Source organism: Mytilus galloprovincialis, chromosome 3, assembly GCF_965363235.1.
Source record: "Mytilus galloprovincialis chromosome 3, xbMytGall1.hap1.1, whole genome shotgun sequence".
NCBI classification, from domain to species: Eukaryota; Metazoa; Mollusca; class Bivalvia; order Mytilida; family Mytilidae; genus Mytilus; species Mytilus galloprovincialis.
Genome location: NC_134840.1, coordinates 60,216,204 through 60,242,071, shown reverse-complemented (window position 1 = coordinate 60,242,071; position 25,868 = coordinate 60,216,204). Strand labels below are relative to the sequence as shown.

General features: G+C 32.0%; 2 protein-coding genes across 18 annotated transcripts in view; one reads left to right on the top strand and one right to left on the bottom strand.

The window, feature by feature from the left end:
- LOC143068516 (rho guanine nucleotide exchange factor 4-like) overlaps positions 1-1,900 on the top strand; it is an 87,302-nt gene extending 85,402 nt beyond the window's left edge. For all 12 annotated transcript variants that reach the window (XM_076242637.1, XM_076242636.1, XM_076242639.1 and 9 more), the window contains one exon: positions 334-1,900. In XM_076242637.1, the coding sequence (XP_076098752.1) occupies positions 334-491 (158 nt within the window). In that variant the 3' untranslated portion in view covers positions 492-1,900. The remainder of the gene's footprint in view (positions 1-333) is intronic.
- Positions 1,901-5,264: 3,364 nt separating this feature from the next.
- LOC143068515 (dehydrogenase/reductase SDR family member 12-like) lies at positions 5,265-25,165 on the bottom strand. 6 transcript variants are annotated; one of them, XM_076242633.1, is made up of 10 exons: positions 25,063-25,165; positions 22,017-22,098; positions 14,166-14,299; positions 13,008-13,090; positions 12,423-12,518; positions 11,750-11,831; positions 11,434-11,495; positions 7,774-7,972; positions 7,042-7,179; positions 5,265-6,237 (listed from the first exon to the last, which is right to left on the bottom strand). In XM_076242633.1, exons 2-10 carry the CDS (start codon positions 22,070-22,072, stop codon positions 6,119-6,121), a joined length of 969 nt encoding a protein of 322 aa, XP_076098748.1. In that variant the 5' UTR covers positions 22,073-22,098; positions 25,063-25,165; the 3' UTR covers positions 5,265-6,118. The 6 variants fall into 6 exon arrangements, with proteins under 6 accessions (XP_076098748.1, XP_076098750.1, XP_076098747.1 ...); XM_076242635.1 differs by having other exon boundaries at positions 25,125-25,164; XM_076242632.1 differs by having other exon boundaries at positions 25,025-25,161.
- Between the last annotated feature and the right edge of the window lie 703 nt (positions 25,166-25,868).

Sequence of the window (25,868 nt, the reverse complement as noted above, 5' to 3'; positions counted from 1 at the left end):
CTGATCAGAATTAGCTATTGCAAATCATTCATGATATCTTTATCTGTAGAAGTTGTTATATTTTTTTGTTCATTTTGCATTTTAAATACAAAAAGCAATCATAAAGGTTATCCACAAATAATTATCTTACCAAGTACACATTTTCAATATGCTAGTATTGTGCCTTTGACCAACCATAAAATCAAATATCTGTGACAATGTTTTCTTAATCTGCAAAAATTGTTACTTATAATGAATGAATCTACAGTAAATTGTGTCGTAGTATGTTATACCATTCACTGAATTGTTAACAAGTATTATATTGATATTTATTTGAAATCTCTCTTTTTGCAGAAAAACAGAACTCTAGAACACAGTCTGAAATACAGTACAAACAGGAGTTTATTAGAGGAATTCCATCTCACGCTACGCTTCCAAGGTCCTACAGTAAAAAACAAAATAAAAGAAGAGGATGGTTTCCATTCGGTGGGAAGCAGAAAGCAAAATCTTGATCATGATAGATCTCTCTCTATGGATGATTAATCAGAATCATGATAGATCTCTCTATGGATGATTAAATCATGAATAAGATCGGCTGACAAGAAAAATCAGATTACCGAACAGAACTGATATGATGGAGAATGGGATCAAAGGGAGATAAATCAAATAATAAACCTTAAAAGTGATCAATGCAAAGAATGTGTGATAGAACACAAGTTATGACATTCTATTTTTGTGTAAAAGATCTGATACCTCTGTTTTTCCAAAACCAAATACTAACAAAGTATTTTGTAACAATTTATAGTATATAATGATGATAATTTTCTTTAATGATATGCCACATTTCATATGGTGCTCCTGATATATTCGTCATCAATCATAATTCATTTCATGAAATGTTATCATCAAAGTGCTAATTCATGTCAAAAATCAAATAATTGTAGAATTAATTTATTGTTGTATATGACCAAGTCATGTTATTTTTTTGTCAGTGTTATAAATTATGTCTCTGTGAAGTCATTAATACTTTTTCTGTATCTAATTGACTCCAAGAGTAAATTTTGTATAATTATTCTATGAATGAAAATAAAAAGTAGATAGATACTTCATCATTTTCGCTCATTTTCGAATTCATTTTCATTTTAGAGTTGAAGTTTTATCCTCTTTTATTTTTGTACCTCCTTTTACTGACATTAGATTTAAAAGGAAAATTTTAATTGTCTTATTTTACTGTAAAATAAGCTTTTGATCGTAATCCTGTATTTAAATGTGTAACCTTTGACCAAAATGATAATATTTCTTGCTATTGAACCAAAGTAAAAATATTTTCAACCAGTTCAATACACAGATTATATAATTTAGAAAATTCCAAATGAGTGAGAATGTCTCCCTGGCACATTCTATCTATCGTGTAGTTCATTAACATTGTCATCTCATATTCATTTATTTCCATATTTTTGCTCATGATAATTACTTTGCACAGGTTGGAGAAGAAAGACAAAAAAACAAATCGTCCAATTTTCAATTCATGTAAGCAATAAGAAAAAAATTCGTCTTTTGAAATATTGCTTCATAAACAGAAACAAAAATCTATGTTTTGAAAGAAAAAATTATCTCATGAGACTGAAAGATTTTTTAAAATTCTCAGCCTGTGCAAAAAAAGACAAGTTATAACTCTAGTCTTGAGTTCAAGTTTTATGTGATTACTTATATTTGTAAATTTTTAGAGTTTTGTATATATAATGAATTAGTGCTTTGTAGTGACCCTGAGATTGACTCTCAATAGAAAGTTAAAGCGAGTATATTATATTTGAAGATGTATAAAATTGATTGATAGACATATTATATATTACTGCTGTTAATAGGCAGAAGCAAGATAGAAAATGTAATGAAAGAAAAGTAAAAAATCACAAAATTTAAACTGTGTTCTTGTTCATTTTTATATCCTCTGCTAGTAAAGTGGGATTTTATTAAAACCATAGTATGGGTATCTTGTTTTGCTCATCCATCCACACTTGGTACCTGAAACTTCTTCTTACAGTCCTGACTGGATTTCTATAAGGAAACACTGGAAGAAATTTTTATGTCTCCGCTGCCACAGAGGAGGCATTAAGTGTTGCCCTTGTACATTTCATAATCAGTTTCCATCCTTTAACTTTAGTTTGCGTCAACCAAATGTTATGAAACTTATACACCATGCTTATTAACATGAAACACAGGCCAAGTTCGAATTTGGTTGCATCACTTTTACAGTTTTGTAGTTATGTCCCTTTATAATATTATATATACAAGCAGGGGCATTATAGACTTTTAAATTGGTATTTGCTGCATCTCTATTAGCATATGGTATTTTTTGGTGAGGGAAAGACTGGTCAGCTTGGAGTTGAAAAATGTTCTGGGTATGGGGACATGTCTTCCTGAGGACTGTTGCCTTGTTAACTTACATGGAAAAAAGACAAGATGGTGAACATACAATAAGTATAATATTATAAAAGGTTGACTGAAAAATCAATCTCTAGCCCACATGATAAAACTACTAGAATGTCCAGCAAATTATAAGAAACTATGAGCAGGAAATGGCCAAAGATACATGATATGCTACCATGGTTCCTACTTACATTTTGCAATTCAGAAATGTTTGTGTGCATTTAGTATTGCCATTGTTGGGCAATTACCACAAATGCAAGATTACTTATTGCAGCTTCAGGAAATACAGCTTACAAATAATGCCTGCATATTTATAAATGGGAAATTTTATTAATCAACACCTATCCCATCACAATTTTAACAGAAAATATAAGTAAAAAATCTGAATTTACAGTATTTCTTGCATACAATCAATGGTCATAACAAATCATATGTCAGCAGGCTGAAGTTTGGGATCTTGCTTCATGAAAATCTTGTACACTGAAGCATTTTCAAATTAACCATTATCAACTTTCAGTTTTTAAACAATGGCCATGTTTCAAATTTCATCTACTTTTTTTCTTAGGAACTTCAAATTTGAGCCCTTTAAAAATTGTTTATAAAAACGGTGGTGAAAGATAACAACTCATAAGTCAAAACAAAATTGACAATGCCATGGCTTAAAAAGATAAAAACCAACAAACAAACAACTACACAAAACACAACATAGAAAATTAAAGACTGCAACACAAACACTAAACCAGGGGGTGATCTCGGGTGTTGTGGATGAATAGGGAGAGTTCCTGGTTCACATGTGGCTCATGTTACTCCAAATTCCGAATCTTATATTATAGGTCACCCTCTCTGAAAAGGGGGTAGGATTGTGGTTATGACAACTGGAACATATCTGCTGTCATCTGTATTCATCAAGCTTTATGTGAGCATGCTATACAATGTAATGTGCTTTTAAGTCAATATCTCATCATTTACTTAGTCCTGAACATGCATGAAATGTTTGCCACTGGTTGTAAAGCAATCAACAATCAATCAAACTAGATATCATTGAGATGGGAGCCATCTCTGTGGGCCCCGCTGTCAATAACGTGGGGTAAATAAGTTGTATGGATAATCTGATATGAAGCATTATTTGAAGTTATTACATAGTCTCATGTGTGATTTTGATCTAAGATTTTAAGTTAAAACTGATAAATATTCTCATCTTACTTTCATAGTATAATAGTGATATGAGTGCATGATGTGAACTCATTGATTACTACTCTAAGGTGACTTCTGGATATATGGATTGATGTTTGAACAATATGTTTAAAGGTGCTGCCCAATTGATATTTGTCACATATTTTTAGAATTATGCCTTCAATATATTATGACCCACCAAGTATAAAGTATGAAATATTAATGGTTCTCGAGAGGTAGAGCGGACACAATTTGTTAAGAACAACGAACAGATGGACAGACCGACAGACTGATCTTAGACCTAGGATGCATACATTATGACACATTCTCTTGTGTTGGTTAATATATATGTTAAGTTGAAAATGTTTGTCAGGTATAAAGTATGAAATAATAACAGCTGTCCTCTCAAAATATAATGTGGATCAAATTTGTTAGCGATGGACAGACCAACAGACAGACAGACCTTTGACCTAGGAAGTGGTACATATATCATGACACACCCTCTGGTGTTGGTTAAAATAGATGTCAAGTATAATATTTGAAATCATAACGGTTTTCAAGATATAGAGCGGACACAATCTTCACCACAGGACACAGGGTTGTCAACTGAAACCAAAGTTTTTTTGACGTTGACCTTTGACCTAGGAAGTTGTACATACATCATGACACGCCCTCTGGTGGTGGTTAAAATGTATGACAAGTATATACTTTGAAATCATAACGATTATCTAGATATGGAGCGGACACGATCTTCACCACAGGACACAGGATTGTCAACTCGAAACCAAAGTTTTTGACCTTGACCTTTGACCTAGGAAGTTGTACATACATCATGACACACCCTCTGGTGGTTGTTAAAATGGATGTCAAGTATAAACTTTGAAATCATAATGGTTATCTAGATATGGAGCGGACACGATCTTCACCACAGGACACGGGGTTGTCAACTGAAACCAAAGTTTTTGACCTTGACCTTTGACCTAGGAAGTTGTACATACAACATGACACACCCTCTGGTGTTGGTTAATAATCATGTTAAGTATTAAGTATGAAATCATAACGGTTCTCTAGATATGGAGCGGACACGAAAGTGTTACGGACGGACGGACGGACGGACGGACGGACAGACAGACGGACGGACGGACAGACGGACGGACGGACGGACAGACTGATCACTATAGGGCGACCCGCCGTCGGCGGGGCCCTAATAATCATTCACAGCTTGTTGACTGAATATTTAAGTCTGGGTATCAAAATGATGCCAATTCTTGTGTTATTGCTGGATGGTATACAATTTTGAAGATCAAAAATTCTTTCTTAGAAAAATTATAACATCTGTTTTGTCCAACAATATCTTAAAAAATATAACTGAAACCAAATACTGAATATCTGGTTGTGCTTCTTACTTTTAGCAGAGATTGTCTTAAATTAAGTGATATCCAGTAGAAATTTACCGATTGGTATCGGTTGCTTAATGTCCATTGGCAAACATCTAATACTTCAAGAAGCCCTCTTAAGTTTCTTTCACATATCAAAGGAATTTCTACTGGAGTAGTAGTTTAAACAAAACAAGACACACACAGTCAATTGCTTTATCAAACCTGCAAGATTTAAAGAAGAATAAATTTATGAGACATAAGCCTGTTTTCAACATCATGTAGTTAAATAACTAGTAAAAGAATAAAGTGCTTTCAGCTGTTTATTATAATCTTTATACAACATATGTTATAATTTAATAACATTTAATAAATATAAAAAGAGCGATAAAACAATTAATAGCATACAATTATAAACATCAATCATGACATTAAATATAAACCAATTAAAAACAATTGAGGTAGGTAAAAATAATAAAAGCACCAACCCAGAACAAAATTGCTCTTGATTTTCTAAAAATGCTTGGTAAAATCCAATCCTACCATTTTGTTTGAAAACTTGTAGCATTTAAGTATAATACAACAAATATTTGATGTCATTCTAGACTAAAAACCATCCATAAACTGCAATATGACCTTAAGTTGTATGATTTGATAAAGAAAACATATTGCAATCAATGTGGTTCGATAAATTACTATTAAAAAAACCTTAAACATATAAAGATATAAAGATTGTCACAATGATTCTAAAATTGATAAAATACTTATCTATATAAAATATTGCCGCTATAAAATTACGAGAAAAATGTCAAATTTAAATGTTAATATAACATTAATCTTTTTTACTAATACATGGATGCATGTTAAAACTAATCATATTCAATTCATATCATGAAAAGAGAGACATATAAGATAATGTCAACTTTAAAATCAGTTTTTAAAATTTGACCATAACTTAAATTCATGAAAAAAGTGTGATATGATATAATGCTTTTTAGTAATTAAAATGTAGATCAACTTTGTAAATCAAATGTTTAAAGTTTAATCACAGTAAAAGTTCTTTCTATATTAAGATGTAATAAATATTGTCATTCATAATTAAAACAGGTAACAATTAATACAACAGGTCAATACACTGATTCACAATTTAAAAATATAAAATATTATGAAAGTGTAGAATACTGTTTTGATAAATCATTTAAGGCAGACATAAGTTGTTCATCTTCTTGTTTTGTAGATTTGGACCATGCTAATGGTAGATGTTTTGATACTGATGTACGATCTGTAAAACAATTAAATGTATGTTAGAGTAAGAACTTAACAGAAGAGAAAAAATACATGATAAAGAAAAGCACAAACCTACAAAAAAATGAATACAGACAGTGATATATTAACTTCCTTATGTCTACAAATTTGTTTTATTTTTAAACTCTTGCAAATTACAAACATTATTTCCATATAATGACAAAAAATATGACATGAGCTCATCTTAAAATCGGTGCAAATACAACAAACTTTTTGTTAATTTACAGTTTCTTAATCTTGAAAACAATAGGGAAGTGATACATTTTTAAGTTAACCATTGTGTGAGCTGATATTAAATAAACCAAAGGGGAGACATCTCAAATTTCCATGAGGTTAAACTTGTTGGTCTAATTATACATCATATTCTAGTGACTGAGTTTCAACGTAAGGATAGCAAAATAATTTGACTTATGTGGAATTAATAGGCAACTAATTGTCAACAATGACAGTCGACTGTATATGTCAGCTATTTATATTTCACTCAAACGATTATCCACCTTTCCCAAAAAAACTTAAACTATGACAGAAGTAAGTAAGAAACTAAATAGGAGCCTGTTATTGAGTGGTACATAAAAAAGTTTTCCTTGTTTGAATTGTTTTAGATTTGTCGTTTCAGGACTAAAATGCTGACTAAGCGATATAGATTTTGTTCATTGTTGAAGACTATACAATGAGATATAGTTGTAAACTTCTATGTCATTTGGTCTCTGGTGGATTGTTGTCTCATTGGCAATCATACCACAACTTCTTATTTTTGTAATGAACAGAACAATTTTCCTACCTTGAAAAAATAATCCACTAGGTTGTTGAAGTGCTGCATCTGATATAGCTAACCATAGAAGTGTATCTGCACCTTGTTCTGGTGTCCTTAATCTGTCCTTCATCTTAGCATGAAAACTTGGCATGGACATTCTTACAGCTATAAAAGAAATTATTTTAAAATTACAGCTTCAACTCTAAACAACTCTTACATAATGTGAACAACTTCTTGGTAACATTGTTCACAGAAATCTCATTCACTTAACAAGTTTGCATTTCTGCACTGTTCAGGTAAATTTAGAAATTATCTAGTGTTCATTCTCAAATCAAACCTTATATGACTAAGGTTTATTGGTAGAGATTATATAGGATTATCTTACTGGGACTCATTTGATTGATTAATCGATTGATTGGTGTTTAACACCACTTTCAGCACTATTATGCTATTTCGTTTCATTCAGTTTTTATTAGTAGGGGAGTAGGTGTGTCTAGAGAGAACTACAGACTTCAGTAGGAATACTGACAATCCTAGTCAATTTTGGACGGACTCATTTGAACTGTACATACTAGTTTTACATAAGTAACCCTTCAAGAAATTTACATTTAAATTTTTTTTTTTAAACTTTCCTTCTCCACTACTTTTGGTTAGTTAAAAGAATGCCACAGAGATAGAAATACCTTCTTTTTTTTTACTTTGAAAGTAAGTTAAATTCACATATATGGTAGCAGTAATTTCCAATAAGATGTATATTACCTGGAGTATCAGCCCATCCTGGATGCATACATGAACAGTGTATATTAGGATAGTTTTTAGCATACTGTTCTGTCATAATAACTTGTTGTCGTTTATTCTGTGCATAAGCCATGGTACCATCAAATGGATACATCTTTTCAAACTGTAAGTCCTTTAGATCTAACTTCTGCACTAACATTCCACCAGATGTTACCAATATCTATACAAAAACAAATGCATATATGAATATTCTCTTGTATTGTAAGTCTCATATAGACAATTAAATTAATAAAAACATCAAAATCATAGATAATTTTTTTTATTTGGTAAAAATTTCAAAGTTAAAAAATCTTCATGCAAATTAAGCCACATTAAGAAAGAAACAATTTTTTGGCATTATTTTAACAAGTAAAATCTAAACCATTAATCCAGGTATTGTGTTCAGCAATTCAGCTCTTTTAATGTATTTTCAATTCAATTACACAAATTAATTGTGTAAATTGTAATACAGTATTTTTGGTTTTGAAATATATCTTGTTACATATGTTTTTGTATCATATTTACTGTTTTTGTTTCATATTACCGTATGAAGAACTGCATAAGACTATAAGAGCCGTCTGACAGATACTTGCCTTTAACTTTGTACCTTCAAATATGTATCCATTTTCAATAGGATACATGATTGATAGTAGAAAATGATGTCCAAATTACACAAATTATGTTAAATTTCAAGAACAAATGACTGCAAATGTTAAATAATAATTCACTAGGTGGGAGCACATCCCATACTTAATCACTAGTTTATTTTAGTAAAACCTAGAGAACAATTTTAACTCTAGAGCTTAAGCATAACACTGAATTGGTTGCAGCAAGAAAAACAAATATATTTTAGTAAATTTGCTTTCAGAACTGTATGCTTACTAGCTGACTATTGTAAATTCAAAAATAATTATAATCTTTTCTTAATGGGGAAAATGTCAAAAGGTATCAGCTTCACAATAATAAAAACATTTATAATTTCAGTAGTGATTAAAAATTTTGCAATCACGTTAATTAGATTTCATATTTTTGCCAAAAGTTAAGGATTAAGAAATAATGCATGGGGGCTTTAATATATAGTGATTTTACCACGGATTGGCCCTTTATGACAAATATTTTACCCTGAGCGAAAGCAAGGTGTAAAATATCGGCATAAAGGGACAACCCGTGGTAAAATCGGGATATATTTCGATTCTAATAGGACAAATAAGGCAACTGTTTTGAATCGAAGTGCTCTAGGTGAAGGCATTATTTGCCGCTCCAAAAAATAAATGCGCTATTAAATTGATGTAAAAGAACAGAGCAAACTGAATTAGTGATTTTAAAATGTTTACAATGAAATATTTAGATAGGTTTGGATGAATCTAAATGACAATTGTACTTAAATGTCCTATAAGTATACAAACAATGGCTTATATAACACATTTTAGCACCGTTTGTTTACGTTTCCTTGTTTGTGATGATTTTTCGGTTTCACAAGCGAGTATTTTCCTGTAAAATGCTTATATTCTGACGTCATAGTTCTATGACATCAGGTAGCTCATTCATAAACTAGAGGCTCTAAAGAGCCTGTGTCGCTCACCTTGGTCTATGTGCATATTAAACAAAGGACACAAATGGATTCATGACAAAATTGTATTTTGGTGATGGTGATGTGTTTGAAGTTCTTACTTTACTGAACGATTTTGCTTCTTACAATTATATCTATCATGAACTTTGCCCATTAGTAACAGAGAACTATATTTGGTAAAAATTTACATAAATTTACCAAATTAATGAAAATTGTTAAAAATTGACTATAAAGGGCAATAACTCCTTAAGGGGTCAATTGACCATTTAGGTCATGTTGACTTATTTGTAGATCTTACTTTGCTGAACATTATTGCTGTTTACAGTTTATCTCTAACTATAATAATATTCAAGATAATAACCAAAAACAGCAAAATTTCTTCAAAATTACCAATTCAGGGGCAGCAACCCAACAACCGATTGACCGATTCATCTGAAAATTTCAGGGCAGATAGTTCTTGACCTGATAAACATTTTTATCCCCTGTCAGATTTCCTCAAAATGCTTTGGTTTTTGAGTTATAAGCCAAAAACTGCATTTTACCCCTATGTTCTATTTTTAGCGGTGGCGGCCATCTTGGTTGGTTGACCAGGTCACGCCACACCTTTTTTAAACTAGATACCCCAAAGATGATTGTGGCCAAGTTTGGATTAATTTGGCCAAGTAGTTTCAGAGGAGAAGATTTTTGTAAAAGATTACTTTAATTTACGAAAAATGGTTAAAAATTGACTATAAAGGGCAATAACTCCTAAACGGGTCAACTGACCATTTTGGTCATGTTGACTTATTTGTAGATCTTACTTTGCTGAACATTATTGCTGTTTACAGTTTATCTCTATCTATAATAATATTCAAGATAATAACCAAAAACAGCAAAATTTCCTCAAAATTACCAATTCAGGGGCAGCAACCCAACAACCGATTGACCGATTCATCTGAAAATTTAAAGGCAGATAGATTTTGACCTGATAAACATTTTTATCCCCATGTCAGATTTCCTCAAAATGCTTTGGTTTTTGAGTTATAAGCCAAAAACTGCATTTTACCCCTTTGTTCTATTTTTAGCCGTGGCGGCCATCTTGGTTGGTTGACCAGGTCACGCCACACATTTTTTAAACTAGATACCCCAAAGATAATTGTGGCCAAGTTTGGATTAATTTGGCCAAGTAGTTTCAGAGGAGAAGATTTTTGTAAAAGATTACTTTAATTAACGAAAAATGGTTAAAAATTGACTATAAAGGGCAATAACTCCTAAACGGGTCAACTGACCATTTTGGTCATGTTGACTTATTTGTAGATCTTACTTTGCTGAACATTATTGCTGTTTACAGTTTATCTCTAACTATAATAATATTCAAGATAATAACCAAAAACAGCAAAATTTCTTCAAAATTACCAATTCAGGGGCAGCAACCCAACAACCGATTGACCGATTCATCTGAAAATTTCAGGGCAGATAGATCTTGACCTGATAAACATTTTTACCCCATGTCAGATTTGCTCTAAATGCTTTGGTTTTTGAGTTATAAGCCAAAAACTGCATTTTACCCCTATGTTCTATTTTTAGCCGTGGCGGCCATCTTGGTTGGTTGACCGGGTCACGCCACACATTTTTTAAACTAGATACCCCAATGATGATTGTGGCCAAGTTTGGTTTGATTTGGCCCAGTAGTTTCAGAGGAGAAGATTTTTGTAAAAGTTAACGACGACGGACGACGACGACGACGACGGACGACGGACGACGGACGACGACGGACGACGGACGCCAAGTGATGAGAAAAGCTCACTTGGCCCTTCGGGCCAGGTGAGCTAAAAAACATATGACGTGGTAGTAGGATCGTAACAGCCCAAGCAATATTCATATATTAATAGGGTGTGTACTCAAAGCGTTTGAAGGACCTCATGTTAGAATTAGCGATAAAATATGCACACATTAATATCTAGATTTACAGTATTTTAGAAATCCTTGCATGTTATATTATCTTTAAAGTTCTGTGGCATCTACGGTGCACTGCTGTAAAAAAAATAAATCTGGAAAACCTCATCAAAATGGTAAATTTAATAGCTACGTACCACTCTTGGTTTTTCAGCTTTGTTCAGCACAGATAACAGTGAGGTTGTTAAAACATGTGCCCCTGAAATTGAAAAGTACATAATACAGTTGGTGTTATAAAGAGTAAAATGACATGAACCTAAAATTTAGATTGAGAAAGAAATTTTTCTTTTTCTTCTTTTCTAAAATGTTTAAAATCAGTTTGCTTTCTTTTATGCAAGAAAAATAGGTGTATACCTTTAAAATGAAAAAAAAGTATATTTCTGTTATACATAAAATAAAAAGTTTATCTTTCAAAATAAAGATGATGCTGTTTTGGTGAAATTTAATACAAACCTAAGGTATTCGTAGCAAAATTTTTCTCCAGTCCATCATCTGTTAACTCTCTTACAATGACCATACAGCCTGCATTATTTATCTGTAAAATAAATACGTAGAACATAAGAGTCAATCAAAATAAATTAAATTTATAAACAGAAAGAGATCATCACAAGCCAAAATTTTATGGAGATAGATGACGTTTATCTGTTTAAAGGTATATACTTTAGTCTTGTTTGCATCACCTCCTATTAATAGGGTAAGTTCTCTTTACATTTGGTATGTGATAAAGGCTTATTGGTCTGCTTACTGTATAGATGGTCAACACCCTGCCCTCTAGTGAAATACTAATAAAACTGACTACCATTAATTCACAAATTTTTGTGAGGTTTTATTGATGTGAGTTATGAGACTGAATAAATGTTGCCATAGTAAAACTTCACATACTTGTATCTGTATGCAGATCTTTTTCTGAAATCTCCCTTTGTTCAATACCAAAAAAATTGCAATAAAAGTATATACATGTTAGCAATAATTTTGGAAATTTACTGTATCAAAAAAACTGTACAAATGCACAGAGGTGACACTATTTGGTGCCAATTAAAACAATATCTGTATTGTTTGCAGAACTCAAAATCAAATAAATGTATTGGAAAGTATAAAGAAACAACTGTATATCATTATTCCTTACCAAAACATCTAAGTTTTTTCCAGAGGTTTCAAAGTCTGCAGCAAATTTTGCAATATCTTTTGGCTTGGACATGTCCAGAAGATGTAAGAATACATTCTAAAAGAAAAGAAAAAAACAACAACATTAATTTATATTCAAATAGTAGGTAACTTTTCACATTTTTTAACATTTAACTGTTCTTCTGACTACAGGTACATAATTTCCATTTGATATAATTGTTGAGTTTAAACATATAACAATTGCTCAAATTACAAAAGGGACCAGACATTAGTTAGTAAGATTCATTAGATAAGATATACGAAGATGTGGTATGAGTGCCAATGAGACATCTCTCCATCCAAGTCACAATTTGTAAAAGAAAAACCATAATAGGTAAAAGAACGGTCTTCAACACCAAGCCTTGGCTCACACTAAAAAACAAGCTATAAAGGGCCCAAAAATATCTATTGTAAAACCATGCTAACAGCAAAATCAAGGGTCTAATCTATATAATAATTGAGAAACAAGAAACACTTTTAAACCTTATGAATGTCTTCTTTGTTATAAGTCAACTGCCAACCCCTTTACAAACATGTGCAATCTTACCTGGTTTCCTGTTGTGTCTGTTATTTCTTTTCTGGCATCTTCTCCTCTTATTGAGTCTCTACACACCATATGAACTATCCCACCTGAAACAGAAAATTTAAATTATGCAAAAACAAAAAAATCTACCAGTATTTTCAACTTAAGGATGTATTCTTCTGATGTTTCAGTCTCATTCAGTCTCATTGAAATCTCGTTCTGAAATTATTTCCAAAACATCGAGTACAAGTGGAATATAGCAATGAATTTGATAAATATCATAATCAAACATTACTCTGTGAAAAAAAATTGTGTATATCCAATAGGTAGTTTTTGAGTAACAAAATTTTATTACTAATTTAGTCAGTCTTTTAAGCCAAAATTTTGAGAAAATGGGTGAGAGGTACAAAAAATGATTTTACCAGAAACATGTATATCCCATATAACTTTTTCTTTTCAAATTTCTTAGATATGTATTTTTTCCAATCATTTATAACATCGAAGTTGAAATAATATGCATTTTGTTCTTTATTGAGAGTATGAAAAAAGTTTAATTGTGTAACTGTGATTTTTTTCACGATAATAGCCCAAAAATGGGTAAAAATTGATGCGAAATCATCAAAATTGTGTACAAAATGTACTTTCAAGGGGCCGTAGCAGAAAAAGAAGTGCACCACCATACGATTTTTTATTTACCAATTATTTGTTTACAGTCATATCAACCCAAAAATCAGGTTTAGAAAAAAAGTTTAATTCTAGAAATTTTGGGCTCCTCAGAGGTGTACATCCTTAATTGTAGGAAAAGAGCCTTGGAAGCTTTTTGTTGATGTTTCAATAATAATCTCATAACAACATTTTCCTAACATCTATCCCAAAACATACTATATATACTTCCTCTTTATTCTATTTTAGCTGTTTCATTGTTGTATACCTTGTATCATTATACATGTTCAGTATATTTACAGCTTTGGCTCATATAACTTGATCTGGCTATAAAGGCTGAATCAGGCTGTACAATATTATCTCTCTTGGCATTTTTTTATGAATTTTCAGTTTCTCATTGATAACTAGGTCGTTAAATCCAAAACTTTGCAGAAATAATTCTGAAGTATTGTTGAATATAATTTTGTTATATCATTTCACTTTTCAAGTAAAAAAGTGTCCTTAATCTCTGCAACTAACCTTTTTTAGCAATGGCTAGAGCAGAACATTTCCCTATCCCACTGTTAGCTCCTGTTATCATAAAACTTTTACCAGTGACATCTACATCAAGGTCATTTGGTCGGAAACTTCTACTAGCATTTAGGTATCCTTGTCTGAAAAATAAAGTATAAGAAATGTAAATTAAGCCTATCAAAGTATAAAGATGAAGAACAGACAAGAAATTGTAATACACAGTATAACTACCAGAAATTCTCTGATGAATGAACACTTTCTATAACTACAGAATTAATCTATAACCATACTACAGATCAAACAAAAGAGATACAGTATACCTATTTCAATATGATTGTCAATGGAAGTGTTGACAGTTGAATAAAGTCTTTATGTGCATTCTTTGCTTCTTTACTTAGGTTTCTATTCCTGGAAAAACTTTCAAATGTATTTACATCTACAGTGAGAAACCAAATTACATAAACATTGTATGTACAATATCTTAGGTAAACCTCAGAAGAACTAGATGTGTCAAAGCGACACGAATGACCCCGTCCCAAAAAGTTGAAAAATCTGCAATTTCAATAACACATGTGGACACAAACATGATGGTAGTCTCACATATCAAAAGTCAGCTCAAAATCTGGAGGGGTATAGAAAAAAAATCCGTATAACTATGATTTTCAATAATTTATCAAAGTCCAAAGTCCGTAATTTCAGCAAAAATTAGCAAAGCAGAACAAAACTTATAATTGATCTGTAACTCATCATGGTTAACTCATATATCAACAAGAGGCTCTCAAGAGCCTGAATCGCTCACCTGGTAAACAATGCCTTCGGCCATGTTTTTTGACGAAATAGAAAATAAAACACAAACTTTATTTTATACACCCTACTGATCATTCAAATGAAGTTTGGTTGAATTTGGTTGAGTAGTTTTAGAGGAGAAGATTTTTTAAAGTTAGCAAATATGATGAACAAATTGTGAAAAAATTAAAGGACAATAACCCCTTAACCCTTTCCCTTTCATGCATTTTAGACCTTTACTTATCGAAAATACATTATCGAAGTTTAAATGAATACAGAATTCGCATCAATGGTCATACACATGCCATGTTGGGCTCAAATGAAAGATAATTGGTAAAATATTTCAAAAAATAAAGTTTGACGATAATTCGTCATTTTTTGGTCACGTGGTATATTTCCAAAAGTCACGTGACTGTTGGAGAAAAAGTGAAAAAATACGAAATCCTTGGGCAAAAAGTCGTGCAGAGACATATTGGTGGGCTAATAGGGTCAGGTTTTGATGGAAACACAATGCCTCGAGTCTGTTGAAGCCATATAAGTTATCATAGTGGTATAAATAGACGCATAACATGCTATAGGCCTTGAAATATCGATGTCCGTAACATTCAAAATAATTGATTTTAGACGCTCTTTTTGTCCAATTTCAAACTTGGACCCTAGTTATTTGTCTAATTCGTTTTCAATCAATCAGCAACCTAAACTTTGTTTTTACAAGGGAAAATTCATTGAATTACCAATGCTAGCTCGATCTGGGACACCCTATACCGAGCCCGATGAAGCAAAAGGGGTAAAAAAAGGGGGGGGGGGCAATTTTGCACACACATTCTTTTAAAAAAATATTCGTAGGTTTCCTTTTTGAAATTGAAAGTAAAGTTAAGTTAAGTTACATTTAATATAGGAAATTGTTTTTCCAACTCCGGCAGTGAGATTCGAACTCTCAATCTTAGCGCCTTGGGATAGAACAGCGTACCCCTGCGCCACTGACATTGTAGTGAATTTATCGAAATTTAAGTACTTAAGTCTACTACTACGAAAGAAAGGAAAACAAAAATAATATAAAGATTCTCACCCAGTTTGTTTTCTTTTTGGAATTATGTGTTCAGATGATAATTTCTTGTTGCCAAATGCATGATTTTTACGCAAATATAGGAGGAATCCACTCTTTAAACTGTCATTTTTTCATTGAAATATACATGTTTCTTCATTCAAACAAAAGTGTTTTCAACTTTAGTATACCGCAACACTTACGAAACCATGTTTTGTTACATCTATTTCAACTTTGCCAAAAAAATTCAGAATATTTTAGCGGGTTTTGTCTCTTTTCTCATAATATCTTTAAGAAATGACTTCAGATTTTTAGCGTAATTCAAGTTTGTGATTGCGCTGCTACACTAAAAATTACATTTGCAACTAGTGTACAAGTTAGAACTATTAGTGTAATACTATTCTCCAAAAACTCACTGCACAGTTATTGAAAAAAGACATAAATCCTCTTAAAAGAGCAGTTTTCTTTGCACTTCTATTTGAGAATATCCCTCAAAATTCGAAGAAAAATAAATGGTTTTTACAGAAAAATTACACATCAGTAAGGGGCGACTTGTTTATTAACTAATAATGATAGAGGTTTGATGCACATTAAATCGCATTGCTGGTTATCTGAGGATTAATTTGAGCCCTTAACCACATCTGTACGTCAGCAAATGGCGATTAAACATGTCTAAATGTCCCAAAAAAATCTTGAAATTGGTTTCACCGGTAAGCTGTACCGGTGTGAAAGGGAGAGGGTTAATTAATTGGCTTAATTGGCTTAACCCTTTCCCTTTCATGCATTTTAGACCTTTACTTATCGAAAATACATTATCGAAGTTTAAATGAATACAGAATTCGCATCAATGGTCATACACATGCCATGTTGGGCTCAAATGAAAGATAATTGGTAAAATATTTCAAAAAATAAAGTTTGACGATAATTCGTCATTTTTTGGTCACGTGGTATATTTCCAAAAGTCACGTGACTGTTGGAGAAAAAGTGAAAAAATACGAAATCCTTGGGCAAAAAGTCGTGCAGAGACATATTGGTGGGCTAATAGGGTCAGGTTTTGATGGAAACACAATGCCTCGAGTCTGTTGAAGCCATATAAGTTATCATAGTGGTATAAATAGACGCATAACGTGCTATAGGCCTTGAAATATCGATGTCCGTAACATTCAAAATAATTGATTTTAGACGCTCTTTTTGTCCGATTTCAAACTTGGACCCTAGTTATTTGTCTAATTCGTTTTCAATCAATCAGCAACCTAAACTTTGTTTTTACAAGGGAAAATTCATTGAATTACCAATGCTAGCTCGATCTGGGACACCCTATACCGAGCCCGATGAAGCAAAAGGGGTAAAAAAAGGGGGGGGGGGGTAATTTTGCACACACATTCTTTTAAAAAAATATTCGTAGGTTTCCTTTTTGAAATTGAAAGTAAAGTTAAGTTAAGTTACATTTAATATAGGAAATTGTTTTTCCAACTCCGGCAGTGAGATTCGAACTCTCAATCTTAGCGCCTTGGGATAGAACAGCGTACCCCTGCGCCACTGACATTGTAGTGAATTTATCGAAATTTAAGTACTTAAGTCTACTACTACGAAAGAAAGGAAAACAAAAATAATATAAAGATTCTCACCCAGTTTGTTTTCTTTTTGGAATTATGTGTTCAGATGATAATTTTTTGTTGCCAAATGCATGATTTTTACGCAAATCTAGGAGGAATCCACTCTTTAAACTGTCATTTTTTCATTGAAATATACATGTTTCTTCATTCAAACAAAAGTGTTTTCAACTTTAGTATACCGCAACACTTACGAAACCATGTTTTGTTACATCTATTTCAACTTTGCCAAAAAAATTCAGAATATTTTAGCGGGTTTTGTCTCTTTTCTCATAATATCTTTAAGAAATGACTTCAGATTTTTAGCGTAATTCAAGTTTGTGATTGCGCTGCTACACTAAAAATTACATTTGCAACTAGTGTACAAGTTAGAACTATTAGTTTAATACTATTCTCCAAAAACTCACTGCACAGTTATTGAAAAAAGACATAAATCCTCTTAAAAGAGCAGTTTTCTTTGCACTTCTATTTGAGAATATCCCTCAAAATTCGAAGAAAAATAAATGGTTTTTACAGAAAAATTACACATCAGTAAGGGGCGACTTGTTTATTAACTAATAATGATAGAGGTTTGATGCACATTAAATCGCATTGCTGGTTATCTGAGGATTAATTTGAGCCCTTAACCACATCTGTACGTCAGCAAATGGCGATTAAACATGTCTAAATGTCCCAAAAAAATCTTGAAATTGGTTTCACCGGTAAGCTGTACCGGTGTGAAAGGGAGAGGGTTAAGGGGTCAATTGACAATTTTGGTCATATTTAACTTATTTGTAGATCTTACTTTGCTGATCATTTTTGCTGTTTACAGTTTATCTTTATCTATAATGATATTCAAGATAATGACCAAAAACTGCAAAATTTCCTTAAAATTACCAATTAAGTGGCAGCAACCCAACAATGGTTTGTTTGATTCGTCTGAAAATTTCAGGGCTGATAGATCTTGACCTAATGAACATTTTTACCCCATGTCAGATTTGCTCTAAATGCTTTCATTTTTGAGATATAAGCCAAAAACTGCATTTGACCCCTATGTTCTATTTAAAGTAAGGGCGGCCATGTTTTTTGACGGATCAAAAATCGAAGCACACACTTTGTGCAGGATAATCTAAGGAATTATCATGCTAAGTTTCATCCAAATCCATTCAGTAGTTTCAGAGGAGAAGATTTTTTAAAGTTAGCAAATATGATGAACAAATTGTGAAAAATTGTCATTAAAGGACATTTACCCCTTAAGGGGTCAATTGACAATTTTGGTCATATTAACCTATTTGTAGATCTTACTTTGCTGATCATTTTTGCTGTTTACAGTTTATCTTTATCTATAATGATATTCAAGATAATGACCAAAAACTGCAAAATTTCCTTAAAATTACCAATTAAGTGGCAGCAACCCAACAATGGTTTGTTTGATTCGTCTGAAAATTTCAGGGCTGATAGATCTTGACCTAATGAACATTTTTACCCCTGTCAGATTTGCTCTAAATGCTTTCGTTTTTGAGATATAAGCCAAAAACTGCATTTGACCCCTATGTTCTATTTAAAGTAAGGGCGGCCATGTTTTTTGACGTATCAAAAATCGAAGCACACACTTTGTGCAGGATAATCTAAGGAACTATCATGCTAAGTTTCATCCAAATCCATTCAGTAGTTTCAGAGGAGAAGATTTTTTAAAGTTAGCAAATATGATGAACAAATTGTGAAAAATTGTCATTAAAGGACATTTACCCCTTAAGGGGTCAATTGACAATTTTGGTCATATTAACCTATTTGTAGATCTTACTTTGCTGATCATTTTTGCTGTTTACAGTTTATCTTCATCTATAATAATATTCAAGATAATGACCAAAAACTGCAAAATTTCCTTAAAATTACCAATTAAGTGGCAGCAACCCAACAATGGTTTGTTTGATTCATCTGAAAATTTCTGGGCTGATAGATCTTGACCTAATGAACATTTTTACCCCCTGTCAGATTTGCTCTAAATGCTTCCGTTTTTGAGATATAAGCCAAAAACTGCATTTGACCCCTATGTTCTATTTTAAGTAACGGCGGCCATGTTTTTTTGACGGATCAAAAATCGAAGCACACACTTTGTGCAGGATAATCTAAGGAACAATCATTTTAAGTTTCATTCAAATCCATTCAGTAGTTTCAGAGGAGAAGATGTTTGAAAAATTGTTAACGAGGACAGACGACGACGACGGACGCCAAGTGATGAGAAAAGCTCACATGGCCTGTATAACTGTGATTTTCAACAATTTCTCAAAGTCCAAAGTCTGCAATTTCGGCACAATTAGTGGAGCAGAACGAAACTTAAACTTGATCTGTAACTCATCATGGTTAAGTCACATACCAAAAATCAGCCCAATATCTGAAGGCATTTAGAAAAAAACTCTGTATAATGGTTTGTTGCGGAATGACAGAATGACGGAATTTCGGACAAGGGTAAAACTATATGCAGTGGCGTAGCTTGCATGTATGCTCAGATGCTCAAGTATCCACATCATTTTGACAACAACAAAAAAATAATAATAAAAAAATATTTTTATAGGGCTTTGCTAATTGCACATGATCGCATGTACTAGCCGATCAACTCAGAGTGTAACAGGTAATGATGTAAGGAAAACGCAAGATAATTTCTGAAGCATGTGCATGGTCGGTCCGTATTCGATCTTCAGTTAGTTTATGTAAACAAGATAGATAAGTCGCAGAAAAGTGTTCTCGATTTTTTTCGTAAAAAACCTACGTCGTCGGTTACGGCAAGCACAGAGGATGCTGATTCGCAGACCCGCGGAAAAGGTTCGTCTGAAATTGAGCTAACCGGAGCGATGGCCTCTACATCTGACGCAGCAGCAATATTACCATCAAATAAACCACCATATCCTGATATCGCTTCCTGCGACATGAAAGATGAAATGATTAAAACTCAATATGTGACATAGTGTGATCATTCCTGGGCTTTTAAATACCCGTTTCCATCTAGGTACAATTATTAAATTTTACTTTCAATAAAATATGCCTCTTAAATTTTACCAGATATATATATAAAATTTGTACAATTACGCACAAACAATGTCGTCGCGGCATTCTTGATTGCCATAACATTTGATGCTCTCATGTGATAATAAGAGCAAAACGACGGGTGCCACATGTGGAGCAGGATTTATTTACTCTACTGGAGCACCTGAGATCACACCCATGCAGTTTTGGTGGGGTTCGTGTTGCTTAGTCTTTAGTTTTTTTCATGTTGTGTCTTGTTAGACTGTTATTTGTCTGTTTGTCATTTTTTGTTTATATTTAGTATTGTACGGCCGTTAACCGTTACGGGTACATATTATGGTGTATCGTTGTCTGTCCATCCGTCCGTCCTCGCCTGTCTGTCCGTCGTCAACATGTCTGGCATTAACCAATTTGCATAAAACTTTGGATAATTGTTTATATGAACTGACGTAAGCCCTTTTACCGGTAGCCCTTTTCGAGTTTTATTGAAAACGCGACGGTCGTATCATGCGCTCGTGGCACTGCTGTTTATTAGCCATGGCCATTGTCAGGTTTTTTTTCGATCTATAAGTTTGAATGTCTATCTGGTATCGTTCACCCGGCCTTTTATTCCCAAATTCTGTAAACAGAAGTGCAACTTAGTGTACTGTATTGGACATGTTTTGAGCTGTCAAATATAGGTTTGGTAGAGAAACTTTTACATTAAATATATTTATGAATTGAATGATGGTAGTTTCGAGAAAACAATCAAAATGTAACTGGACATATATGAATTGTTGGTAATATTGAAATTGCTTTGCTTTTTTTAATTTCCAGTCTTCTTTGTGTTTGTATTTAAAATACGGAATAAAATAAATAATGGTACGATCCATGTTTTAAAGATTTGGTTAAATTATAGGGTTATCTATGGTCGGGAGAGAAAACTGAAGAAAAAGACCGAAAAAATATAATTTTCTGCATAAAAAGGTTCCAAAAGAGTTCAGGCATCCACATCCAATTTACCCTGGCTACGCCACTGATATGGCACCGACAACTTCGTTGCGGGGCCATACAAATTAATAACAACCAAATATGTTTAATCTTTGAATTACTAAGGGGATATTTGTCTAAAAATCTTTTCAGTTTTCAGAAAAAAATCTGTTGCAATTTTTTTAATCTATGGTATATTTCTTTGGAATCCTGACATCTTCCTTTCAGTACAAATATGATAGTTGCAAAAACCAAATGCTGACCTCTTTGCTTTAAAGTTTTGAAAATATTACAATCAGACATGTTAAGTTAGTATTAACATCTTTCATTGTTTACCAATATTATTTAAGCTATGTCATTTCTTTTTCATGTAATTTACACAAAACCAATATGTTCATTAAAGTATTAGTCTTGATTCAATTTACAAATTCTCATACATACTTAGTATATTCTTTCAGTCCTTTCACAAACCAAACAGTACTTCTGTATATAGACATGATTTCTTTTTTAACAGATCTTCTAGCTACAAAATAAATTACTATAATTGAGAATTGAAATAGTAACAACTTTTACTTTATTTACTAAAAAATCAACATTTCATACAAATCAATGTAAACTTTTCCTTAATAAGTGATTATTGCTAAATCTACCAATTGTTCATACTTGTTCTTGCAGCCATGATGATCTGAACTCTAGAGCAGTTGTATTACAATTAACCTGTAACCGTAACACCATAAGACAACTGCACTAGAAAGCGGTTTTATAACCCTTCAACTTTTTTTTTACATTTAGTAGCTATGCTATAGCTTGTAGTGAATTTTTAAAAGATAAACAAGTATTTTAAAGAATTTATGAATAAGAACATTTTGATACAATTCCCAGAAAAAGACTTTCTGCTTAAAATGTTCATACTTGTTCTTGCAGCCATGATGATCTTATCTTTTGTGCAGTATTGTTCTGTTGTACATCAATATATATGCAGTGAAGTATTAGTTTTAATTTGGCATGTTTTGACAAAGCAATTGATTTTGAATCCAATTAAGATGAATTTTGATCTTATGACATAAGATTTTCAAACTAATTGTCCTCAGGTTAATTGTGTCAGTAATTAATTAAACTGACCACTTTTCATTGTAATCAAGGTGAATAATTTATTTTTACCTTCTTTGTTCTATTCAGGATAGTTTGTTTGAATTTCTAAACGTGTTAAAAAAAGAAAAAAGATAATAAGAAAAAATTCTTTTACCTTCAGCTCTTATCAATTGATCATCATGATCATGGTCATAAGAATTGCACCAATTATAACTTGAAATTCAAATATTTAAAATCAGAAGTTCGAATAATTATATCTCCATGAAATAAGCCAATGACTTCTACTGACCCCTCATCTTGGAATGTCATCTGGCATATTGTTTCTTATCACATAGTTATCGCATACTCTTTGATAATAATATATTTATATTTTTAGTACACCTACTTTATATAAATATTGTCTTAATACTGTATGCCATAACCATTTAATGTACATGTAAATGTGTTTGTGGTAATAAATATTGTCTATTGTCTATAAAAAAATAAACATGACTTATTTTGGTTACATGATAATAATATATATCCCTTGCAACCAGTCGTTTAGTCAGTTGATTGTGGGAAGGGGGAGGGACAATAAAATAACAGATTTTGGAAAACAAAGAGGGCAAAATAAAATTGGCCTCTTCGTTCTGTGCCTTGACTAGTCTCTAAGGCTGCCCAAATTATAAGAAAATCGCTCTGCACTGGACACAGAAATTATCCAAAATGAAAATTTAAATAAGATTGCTACAAACAACAATAATAAACAGCTGCCTCATGAGCACATGATACGCTCGTCGTTTTGTGTGTGAATTTTTATGCAATAATCATATAGTTTCTGACATACAGCCTGACATGTGAAAAACCCCCTTTTTAAAAAAAACCTCAATAACTCTAAAACTAAATTTTGAATCATCACCAAAAAGTAGACAGATCCTAAAATTAACATAACTAAGAAGTGACAGTGTGTCAATTTTTGAGCAATAATAATAAAATGCTTTTGAGATCCGTGTGACATGTGGAAAAACCCCTCCCCTTTTTTAACAAAATACTAAATAGCTCAAAAATAAAATTTTGGATCATCACCAAAAAGTATACAGATCTTTAGATTAATATAACTAAGAAGTGTGTAAAGTTTTAAGAAATAATCATAAATACTTTTTGAGATCAGCGCGACATGTGAAAAAACCCTCCTCCTGTTTTTTTACAAAATACTCTAATAACTCAAAAATAAACTTTTGAATCATCACCAAAAAGTATACAGATCTTTAGCCTCACTGGACACAATTACGAACGATTTTTGAACTTAATTTATCTTTTTTTCTTTAGGGAATACTTTTCTTGAATTGTGTGTACCATAGAATTAAAGATGTATGAAGGCTTTTCATTTTAAATCATAACACACATAATTTTCTATTTACGTTGGGATACTTAAGTAAGATTTTCATAACCTGGTTTTATGGGTCTAGCAAGCCCAATATGGAAGCAATTATGAACAGCACTATATTTATATATCTGGCAGAAGAAATCAATGACAACGATCTAAATTTATGAAACATACATTAATCTTATCTTAAACACATTTCCTAAGAAAATAAGAAGCATAATATGGTATTTTACTTCAAATTCTTCAGCAGTAGTGGTAGTTGCAGACGAAATTAGTGACAAAAATTTTCTTTGAAAAGGAAATATTTCAGATTTTTTTTATGTGCAAGTTCTTTCGTCTAAGAAGCACTGAATTCTCCTTTTAGATAGTGAACCTATGATTTTAATATATATTTAACCTTTACTTTCAGAGTTCTCGGGACTTTCAATGAATATACTATTTTCTTCTGACAATGCTCAGGATCACCAGAGTGTGAGAAAACGTTCATTTTTTAATTATTTTTGCAAGATAAAGGCATCACGCATAATTTAATGAACATATTCAGGAGATATTTTTCTATCTATAAAATGACAAAAGAAGGCAATTTGCACTAGCTTGTGTGCTTTATTCATATAATTTCTAAGAGAAGGAGTCATTATTTTGACATTTACGAATTTGAATTTTTCATCGTCTGCAACATTAACCAACTGCGCATGAACTTTTTTTTCCTGAAAACACAAGAAATGTACTGGGTTTTTTAATAGAAACATTTATTAATTATCATGCATAAATATATAAGAGGGCAAACATTAAAAATCGTTTGTAATTGCGTCCAGTCGTAATTTCGTCCGGTCGTAATTGCGTCCGGTAAGGCTAGAAAAATTTAATATAACTAAGAAGTGTGTAAAAACTGTAAAGTTTTAAGCAATAATCATAAATTGCTTTCCTATTACAGTTGGTCTTTCCATGGATAAACACAAGTGCCTGTGATTTTTGTTTGAGATGTTCATACTTATGATGAGTTAATATTCTTAAAACTTGATTTACTACCTGGATAAAAGACAAGTACGGCCTAATACTGCTCAACCACTTATGTAACAATTGCTCTTTACCTGTCTGCAACCCGATGTGTAAAACGTCACAATTTGTGCGGTCTAAAATACAACTCTAAACCGTTTATTTTCTGAACTGAAAGAGGAAACAAACGGGCGCCTAAATGGTCGTCTTGTTTTTACTGTTTAAAAGATAAAAGAAGGCATGGGAAATTAAAAACATGAGAACATATTCTTTTCGTATAATTGAAATTCAAATAATATTAAAAAATTTAAATCGATACATACTACAGCAGAGTGTGACCAGGAACAGATATATAGTGTTAGATCATATAATTTTCCCATGTGTGACCATATTATGTATTCATCACTTGAGATTTTCACAAACTATTTCAAAGAATGTGTTTATTGTACTACACAAATCCTTGTTATTTCATTTAAAATAATTAAGTTTTTTTCGGAAAAATATTTGAAGTCATTTCTGGGGTGAAATTGGATTTATTTTATATAATAATTTTGACAGCTAAGGCGAAATGAGAATAAGTCTTAGCTGCCAAATTATTATATAAAATAAATCCCATTTCACCTCTGTACAAATTTTCAGGTTAAAAAGAATTAACCAATGCGAAAAGGGAACTTGTGAAAACAATGGAATTAAGTTATTCTTTGTTTGTATTGCAATTATGTTTGATATTTGTTATTTAAATATCAAAATCTGCCTTGGTATACTTTTAAAAGTGTTTTTTTTTTGGTTTTTTTTTTTTTTTTTTTTTTGGTGTGTCTTACCTATGTCTCACTTTTTGA

What these genes read in the sequence shown, in the direction of transcription:
- LOC143068515 (XM_076242631.1), bottom strand. An exon ending in CAGACACAACAGGAAACCAG is followed by an intron (nt 12,519 to 13,007) that starts GTAAGATTGCAC and finishes CTTTTCTTTTAG; the next exon opens with AATGTATTCTTACATCTTCT. An exon ending in TAGTGGATTATTTTTTCAAG is followed by an intron (nt 6,238 to 7,041) that starts GTAGGAAAATTG and finishes ATTGTTTTACAG; the next exon opens with ATCGTACATCAGTATCAAAA.